The sequence below is a fragment of the Triticum dicoccoides genome, chromosome 2B (genome assembly GCF_002162155.2).
Source record: "Triticum dicoccoides isolate Atlit2015 ecotype Zavitan chromosome 2B, WEW_v2.0, whole genome shotgun sequence".
In the NCBI taxonomy this organism is placed as follows: Eukaryota; Viridiplantae; Streptophyta; class Magnoliopsida; order Poales; family Poaceae; genus Triticum; species Triticum dicoccoides.
This window is the reverse complement of record NC_041383.1, coordinates 476,499,263-476,508,583: the sequence shown is the minus strand read 5'-3', so window position 1 is coordinate 476,508,583 and position 9,321 is coordinate 476,499,263. Positions and strand designations below refer to the sequence as shown.

The following is a 9,321-nucleotide window of genomic DNA, read 5'->3' as shown; positions in this document are numbered from 1 at the left end:
GTTGATAGTAGCAATTATGCAGACTGGGTCCGTAAAATGAGGCTTGTCCTCATTGCTGCGCAGAAGGCTTTTGTCCTTAATGCACCGCTCGGTGTGCTGAACCTCGAACGTCATCTATGGATGTTGCGAACATCTGACATACATGTTTTGATGACTACATGATAGTTCAGTAATGTTAAACGGTTTAGAATTGTGGCGCCGAAGACGTTTTTGAAACATCGCGGAACATATGAGATGTTCCAAGGGCTGAAATTGGGATTTCAGGATCGTGCCCATGTCAAGAGGTATGAGACCTCCGACGAGTTTCTTAGCCTGCAAACTAAGGGAGAAAAGCTCAATTGTTGAGCATGTGCTCAGATTGTCTGAGTACTACAATCACTTGAATTGAGTGGGAGTTAATCTTCCAGATCAGATATTGATGGTTCTCCATAGTCACCGCCACCAAGCTATTAGAGCTTCGTGATGAACTATAACATATCAGGGATAGACATGATGATCCTTGAGCAATTCGCGATGTTTGACACCGTGAAAGTAGAAATCAAGTAGGAGCATCAATTGTTGATGGTTGGTGAAACCACTAGTTTCAAGAAGGGCAAGGGCAAGAAGGGATACTTCATGAAATGGCAAATCAGTTGCTGCTCTAGTGAAGAAACCCAAGGTCGAACCCAAACCCGAGACTAAGTGCTTCTGTAATGAGGGGAACAGTCACTGAAGCAGAACTACCCTAGATACTTGGTAGATGAGAAGGCTGGCAAGGTCGACAGGAGTATATTGGATATACATTATATTGATGTGTACTTTACTAGTACTCCTAGTAGCACCATGGTAATAGATACCGGTTCAGTTGTTAAGTGTTAGTAACTCGAAATAAAAGACTACGGAATAAACGGAGACTAGCTAAAGGCGAGGTGACGATATATGTTGGAAGTATTTCCAAGGTTGATGTGATCAAACATCGCATGCTCCCTCTGCCATCGGGATCAGTGTTAAACCTAAATAATTGTTATTTGGTGTTTGCGTTGAGCATAGACATGATTGGATTATGTCTATCGCAATACGGATATTCATTTAAGGAGAATAATGGTTACTCTGTTTGTTTGAATAATACCTTCAATGGTCTTGCACCTAAAATGAATGGTTTATTGAATCTCGATCGTAGTGATACACATGTTTATGCCAAAAGATATAATATAGTAATGATAGTACCACCTACTTGTGGCACTGCCATGTTGATGGATCTTTGGACTCACTCGTTTTTGAAAAGTTTGAGACATGCGAACCATGTCTATTGGTGTATATGCATGAAGAAACTCCATGCAAATGGACCGTTTGGACTCACTTGATTTTGAATCACTTGAGACATGCAAATCATACCACATGGGCAAGATGACTGAAAAGCCTCGTTTTCAGTAAGATGGAACAAGAAAGCAACTTGTTGGAAGTAATAGATTTTGATGTATGCAGTCCAATGAGTGCTAAGGCACGCAGTGGATATCGTTATGTTCTTACTTCACAGATGATTTGAGTAGATGCTGAGTATATTTACTTGATGAAACACAAGTCTGAATTATTGAAAGGTTCAAGTAATTTCAGAGTGAAGTTGAAGATCGTCATGATAAGAGGATAAAATGTCTATGATATGATCATAGAGATGAGTATCTGAGTTATGAGTTTGGTATACAATTATGACATTGTGGAAATTGTTTCACAACTAATACCGCCTGGAACACCATAGTGTGATGGTGTGTCCGAACATCATAGCTGCACCCTATTGGATATGGTGCATACCATTATGTCTCTTATCGAATTACCACTATCGTTTATGGGTTAGGCATTAGAGACAACCGCATTCACTTCAATTAGGGCACCACGTAATTCCGTTGAGATGACAACGTATGAACTATGGTTTAAAGAAACCTAAGCTGTCGTTTCTTAAAAGTTTGGGGCTGCGATGCTTATGTGAAAAAGTTTCATCCTAGTAAGCTCGAACCCAAAACGGATAAATGCATCTTCATAGGTCACCCAAAACAGTTGGGTATACCTCCTATTTCAGATTTGGAAGCAAAAGTGATTGTTTCTTAAACGGGTCCTTTCTCGAGGAAAAGTTTCTCTTGAAAGAATTGAGTGGGAGGATGGTGGAGACTTGATAAGGTTATTGAACCATCACTTCAACCAGTGTGTAGCAGGGCACATGAAGTTGTTCCTGTGGCACCTACACCAATTGAAGTGGAAGTTGATGATAGTGATCATGAAACTTCGGATCAAGTCACTACCAAACCTTGTAGGACGACAAGGACATGTACTGCTTCAGAGTGGTACCGTAATCCTATCTTGGAGGTCATGTTGCTAGACAACAATGAACCTACGAGCTATGGAGAAGCGATGGTGGGCCCAGATTCCGACAAATGGCTCGAGGCCATAAAATCCGAGAGAGGATCCATGTATGAAAACAATGTGTAGACTTTGGAAGAACTACTTGATGGTCGTAAGGCTGTTGGGTACAGATGGATTTTAAAAGGAAGACGGACAATGATGGTAAGTATCACCATTAAGAAAGCTCGACTTGTCGTTAAGATGTTTTCCGACAAGTTCAAGGAGTTGACTACGATGAGACTTTCTCACTCGTAGCGATGCTAAGAGTCTGTTGGAATTATATTAGCAATTACTGCATGATTTATGAAATCTTGCAGATAGGATGTCAAAACATTATTTCCTCGATGATATTCTTGAGGAAAGGTTGTATGTGATACAACTAGAAGGTTTTGTCAATCCTGAAAGATGCTAACAAGTATGCAAAGCTCCAACAATCCTTCTAAGGACTGGAGTAAGCATCTCGGAGTTGGAATATACGCTTTGATGAGATGATCAAAGATTTTGGGTTTATACAATGTTTATGAGAAACTTGTATTTCCAAAGAAGTGAGTGGGAGCACTATAGAATTTCTGATGAGTATATGTTATTGACATATTGTTGATCAAAAATGATGTAGAATTTCTGGACAGCATATAGGGTTATTTGAAAAGTGTTTTTCAATGGAAAACCTGGATTAAGCTACTTGAACATTGAGCATCAAGATCTTTAAAGATAGATAAAAATTCTTAATAGTACTTTCAAATAAATACATACCGTGACAAGATTTTGAAGGAGTTCAAAATAGATCGACAAAGAAGGAGTTCTTGGCTGTGTTATAAGGTATGAGTATTGAGAAAGACTCAAGACCTAACCACAGCAGAAAAGAGAGAAAGGACGAAAGTCGTCCCCTATGCTTTAGACGTAGGCTCTACAGTATGCTATGCTGTGTACCGCACCTGAAGTGTGCATTGCCATGAGTCAGTCAAGGGGTACAAGTGTGATCCAGGAATGGATCACAGGAGAGCGGTCAAGGTTATCCTTAGTAACTAGTGGACTAAGGAATTTTCTCGATTATGGAGGTGGTAAAAGAGTTCGTCGTAAAAGGTTACGCCGATGCAAACTTTGACACTAATCCGGATTATTCTGAGTAGTAAACCGGATTCGTATAGTAGAACAGTTATTTGGAATAGCTCCAAATAGAGCGTGGTAGCTGCATCTAGGAGATGACATAGAGATTTGCAAAGCACACACGGATCTGAAAGGTTCAGATCCGTTGACTAATAACCTCTCTCACAAGCGAGATATGATCAAACCCCATGGGTGTTGATTCATTACAATCACATAGTGATGTGAACTAGATTATTGACTCTAGTGCAAGTGGGAGACTATTGGAAATATGCCCTAGAGGCAATAATAAAATGGTTATTATTGTATTTCCCTGTTCATGACAATTGTCTATTATTCATGCCATAATTGTATTGACCGGAAACCGCAATACATGTGTGAATACATAGACCACAACATGTCCCTAGTGAGCCTCTAGTTGACTAGCTCGTTGATCAACAGATGGTCATGGTTTCCTGACCATGGACATTGGATGTCATTGATAACGGGATCACATCATTAGGAGAATGATGTGATGGACAAGACCCAATCCTAAGCATAGCACAAGATCGTGTAGTTCGTTTGCTAAAGCTTTTCTAATGTCAAGTATCATTTCCCTTCGACCATGAGATTGTGTAACTCCCTGGTACCGTAGGAGTACTTTGGGTGTACCAAACGTCACAATGTAACTGGGTGGCTATAAAGGTGCACTACAGGTATCTCTGAAAGTGTCTGTTGGGTTGGCACGAATCGAGACTGGGATTTGTCACTCCGTATGACGAAGAGGTATCTCTGGGCCCACTTGGTAATGCATCATCATAATGAGCTCAATGTGACTAAGTAGTTAGTCACGAGATCATGCATTACGGAACGAGTAAAGTGACTTGCCGGTAACGAGATTGAACGAGGTATTGGGATACCGACGATCGAATCTCGGGAAAGTAACATACCGATTGACAAAGGGAATTGCATACGGGGTTGCTTGAATCCTTGACATCGTGGTTCATCCGATGAGATCATCGTGGAACATGTGGGAGCCAACATGGGTATCCAGATCCCGTTGTTGGTTACTAACCGGAGAACGTCTCGGTCATGTCTGCATGGTTCCCGAACCCGTAGGGTCTACACACTTAAGGTTCGGTGACGCTAGAGTTGTTGTGGGAAATAGTATGTGGTTACCGAAGGTTGTTCGGAGTCCCGGATGAGATCCCGGACATGACGAGGAGCTCCGGAAGGGTCCGGAGGTGAAGATCGGTATATTGGACGAAGGGTATTGGAGTCCGGAATTGTTCCGGGGGTACCAGGTGATGACCAGCGTGTCCGAAAGGGGTTTCGGAGGCCCCGACAAGCGTTGGGGGGCCTTATGGGCCAAGGGGAGAGGGCACATCAGCCCACTAAGGGGCTGAGCGCCCCTCCCACCCCATCTCACGTAACCAGGAGAGGTGGGGGCTCCACCCCTAGGGCAGCCGCCCCTCCCGGCTTGGGGGGCAAGTTTCCTAGGGGGTGGGGGCGCCCAAACCCATCTAGGGTTTCCCCTGTGGCCGCCACCCCTCCCCTAGGGAACCCTAGGGCGCCTCCCCCTCCTCCCTTCCCCCTATATATAGTGAGGGAGAGAGAGGGCAGCCGCACCCTTCCCCTGGCGCAGCCCTCTCCCTCCTCCAACACCTCCTCCTCCTCCGTAGTGCTTGGCGAAGCCCTGCCGGAGAACCACGAGCTCCATCACCACCATGTTGTCGTGTTGTCGGAGTTCTCCCTCAACTTCTCCTCTCCCCTTGCTGGATCAAGAAGGAGGAGACGTCCCCGGGCTGTACGTGTGTTGAACACGGAGGCACCGTTGTTCGGTGCTTAGATCGGATTCGGCCGTGATCTAAATCGCTTCGTGAACGACTCCATCGACCGCGTTCTTGTAACGCTTCCGCTTAGCGATCTTCAAGGATATAAAGATGCACTCCCTCTCTCTCTCGTTGCTAGTCTCTCCATAGATTGATCTTGGTGATGCGTATAAAATTTTGAATTTCTGCTACGTTCCCCAACACGCTCATCTCGGTGAGACCGAAACATTACGAAGGAAAACAGAGAGATTACAATCCCATCTCGGTGAGATCGAGATCCCTGTCGGTGAAACCAATTTGCCTAGGGTTTGTGGCAGTGGCTATGACATCTGAACTCGGTGGCGCCGGATAGAAAGAATCGGTGGGGCCGAGTTGAACTTTAGGTTTAGGTCATATGTGGATGTGGGAAAGTAGTTGAGGGTTTTGAAGCATATCACTAAACACTATGAAGCAAGAAACTCATTAAGCAACACCTCATCCCTCCTTGATAGTATTGGCTTTTCCTATAGACTCAATGTGATTTTGGATCACTAAAATATAAAATGTAGAGTCTTAAGCTTGAAGCTTGAGTCAATCCTTTTATCCTTAGCATTTTGAGGGATCCACTTTTCTCATCCATGACATGCCATTCATTGAGCTTTCCTGAAATATTTGTCTTGGAATTGTATTAGCTCAATGAGCTATATGTTGTTAGGAATTACCAAAACCACCTAGGGATAGTTGCACTTTCACTAACATTGACCTCAAATCGGAGCCGGCGTCACAGGGAGGAGCCGCCACACCGGGGTTGTGCCGTCGGTCGGTGGTCGCTGCGTCCGCGAGGCCGTGGTCACGCGCCTGGAGCCACCAACCCCGGCGGATCCAAGCACCGTTTGTGTCGGCGCAATGGATTCCCGCCATATCGACTCGGGCACAGTCCTCACAGGAGCGGCGGAGAGCCACACGGACGATCATCTCCTCCTCGTCTCCGCATGGGACAAGGTCTTAGTCAATGTATCGAGAAATCTTGGAGTCCGATCCACTGTCTGCCATGCCGGAGAAGGCTCGAGATCACCGGACATGTGCTTAGAGGCGGTGTGAAATGGAGTAGCTAGAGTTTGGTCAAAGATGCAGATATGAAAAAACATATGTGGGGTCGGGCCACATCCGGGCCTTCTCATATTCACACCGGCAGAACATGAGGAGTGTCGGTCAGCCCGGAAGCATAACGCCGGTACGAAGGGGGACGGTTGGATCATGTTTTTTCTGACAAATCACTGACCGGGGAGTCCACCCAGGCGTATAGGAAGCATTTGAATCAGCGCATGCCCTGTTTATGCCTCCAAATTCACGATACGACAGAATTCGCTCGGTCGCAAGTATGTATATATTCACCTGGCGACTAGTAAAACAGTACTCCAGCTCTAGAGCAGTCGTAGCAAGTACCACCGCAGAGAGCTAGGGAGCGACACGAGCCAACCGGGTTCGCTTCATATCCTTGTCCCAACAGCCGGGCAGACGAGCAGCAACAGCGAGGTAGGTGCTGATTATCTATAGACAGACCGCGGCCAGTGATGGACGACTTCACCTTCCCTACAACGGCCGCCGCGGCAGAGCATGCGGAGCCACTGTTCCTACATCACCACCACCGCCTTCTCCCCTTCCCCCACTTCGCCTCCTCGCCGCTCTGGTTTCCCAGCGACGGCGTCGCCGTTACACCGGTGGTGGCCGTGGTGAGCCGCCGAACCGTGGACGGCATGGAAGAGCAAGAGCCCACGTCGTCGGACTCGGCCGCCGGACGACGGTCCAAGGGGGAGAGGGGAGGAGAAGCGGATGAAGGGGTGGTCGTGCGCGCTGCCGGCGCGGACGGCGAGGACAAGATGGACATGCTGTGGGAGAACTTCAACGAGGAGCTGCGGCGCGCCGGTTCTTGCTCGAAGACGGCGGCGTGCGGGCTGGACGAGCTGTCGGACACGGAGTCGGAGGCGGGGGAGCGCGGGCGCGGGTGGGCGCCGATGCTGCGGGCGTCGTCGAGGGCCGGCGGGACGGGGCAGTACTACCGCCGGAGCGGCAGCTGGGTGCTGCTCATGAGGATCTTCAAGAGGCTCTTCGTCGTCGAGAAGACGACCATCTCCGCCGCGCATCGGCGCCACTAGGCCAAGGCAGCAGAGTGATGCGTACATGCACACAGCACACGTACAGCATGCACACAATCGCCTGAGGCATCCTTGGGATGCAAATGCGGAGTAAGTTAAGTTATACTAGACGGACATGAGTAATTAAGCGTTCATCTTCCTTGCTACTCCTTTTGTTTCTGGTAAAATATATAGAAAGTCAAGACCCGTGGAGATTCTTTTGTATTTACCCACTTGTCACTAAGCCAGGAGATGTGTCCTGTCATGAATCACGATCTTGTGGTAAATTATATTATGAGTTATTAAGTGTTCGTGAGTGGCGTAAGTGTAATTAGAGTTCATCTGAACAAAGAAACTCGGTTATATATCACCCCATTTTCTTGCATCTTCCTCGTTGTTTACTACGAGTAGTATTGTCAAATATAATAAACGTATAGAAAATCAAGACCAACGAAAATTCTCTTCTATCCATTGGTGATGACTCAAGAGATATCGTGTCATGAGTACTCAATGATGTAATCGTTGGAAGCAGCTAAGGGCATGTACAATGGAAGCATCACCTCCCTAGTGCTTCACCTCTTCCACGTAAGTAAAGATGGATGGGGCACTACTTAGTTTGTCAAACCCTCAATGCATGAAGCTGCCCCGTCAAACCAATGCATGACATATACATCCTCTTTTTCCTATACTTCAGTGAACGTGGAGGGCTGGATCGCTTCATCTCTCTCCCTTTTCCCATCTCTCTCTTACTTTTGTCAGCCAAGAGACTACCTCCTCTGCAGGATCCCGTCTTGGTCTGCAGGCTACTAGTTGAGCTGAGCTGGACAATCGGAAGTGACGTTATAGGGCTGGGGCACCCGTCCACAGTGGAGCGTTGGGCATGCCCTAAGTGGTCGCCCCAGTGACACAAATGTAATGATCGATATGGAGGTTGCTTTCCAGACAGTGGAAGCTTAGCTGCCCAGATTCTGTATGCCGAACATTTTCACTCCCTTCCTATGAACTGGAAAAGGGGCGAGGCTCTTTTTTCGTCTAAAAAATATGGCTGGATCTGAAGACAGAAAGGCGCACGACATTTTCCTGGGCCACATATCAATTTGTGTGCGTTCGTGGGGTAAAAAGCTTGCGCTGTTTTTAGTGGGGGAAATGGAGGACGCGTGCGTGTTTTGTGTGGGTTGCTCGCTCGCTCACATAGGGAGGGACAGCAGATTTGGCTCGCACTAAAGGCGAAAGGAGGGACAGCGACGTCCAACCGTCTAATAGTCCTACCTCATTACCAGTAGAACAGTAGTCATCTCCTTTCTCATAATACATGCCATCTACTAGTCCAAGCCAGCTGTGTGTCCCCAACTCAATTTGCATCGAAACTTATTCGCAGCACTGTGAACCAACAGGTTTAGTAGACTAGTAGATGACAGTGTGAAGAAACGTCTTATGTCTAGTTACAGAGGGAGCAGTAAGCAAGATTTTAATGTTATGACTCTTTTTTTGGACAAGCTTGTAATGTTGTGACTTGGGTGGGAGCGAGCTGCACCGGGGTTTGGCCCCTTGGAAATGACAAAATCGTACAAATTCATAATGCAAGCGCTGCCGAATGCAAGAATGGACATTCGTGAGTGACGTTTTGTCTTGTTAGCAACTACTCTACCTACATCACATCAGTTGTTGAGCATTCTATTCTACCAATCTGCCCAATTTTTGTTTTGCTTCCCTACTGAAATCGACCAGCAGTTAAGAGGACGGGAGGCACTCAGGGTCAGGGACAGCACACAAGGACTTAATAGCTTGTGCACACATACGCGAGCATGATGGTAGCTGGGCCTCTTCTCACCAACTATCTCAGACAGTTAAGAATAACGAGGAAAGGGCACTCATCTTTTAGTCACCACGCCAATTATACAATAATAATGGATAATGGA

General features: G+C 46.5%; 1 protein-coding gene across 1 annotated transcript; it reads left to right on the top strand.

Annotated features, from left to right (window-relative positions):
• The first annotated feature begins 6,689 nt into the window (after nt 1–6,689).
• On the top strand, nt 6,690–7,787 carry LOC119364328. Its single transcript, XM_037629788.1, has one exon. The coding sequence runs from the start codon at nt 6,842–6,844 to the stop codon at nt 7,421–7,423; it is 582 nt and encodes a 193-aa protein (XP_037485685.1). The 5' UTR covers nt 6,690–6,841; the 3' UTR covers nt 7,424–7,787.
• Nucleotides 7,788–9,321: the final 1,534 nt, after the last annotated feature.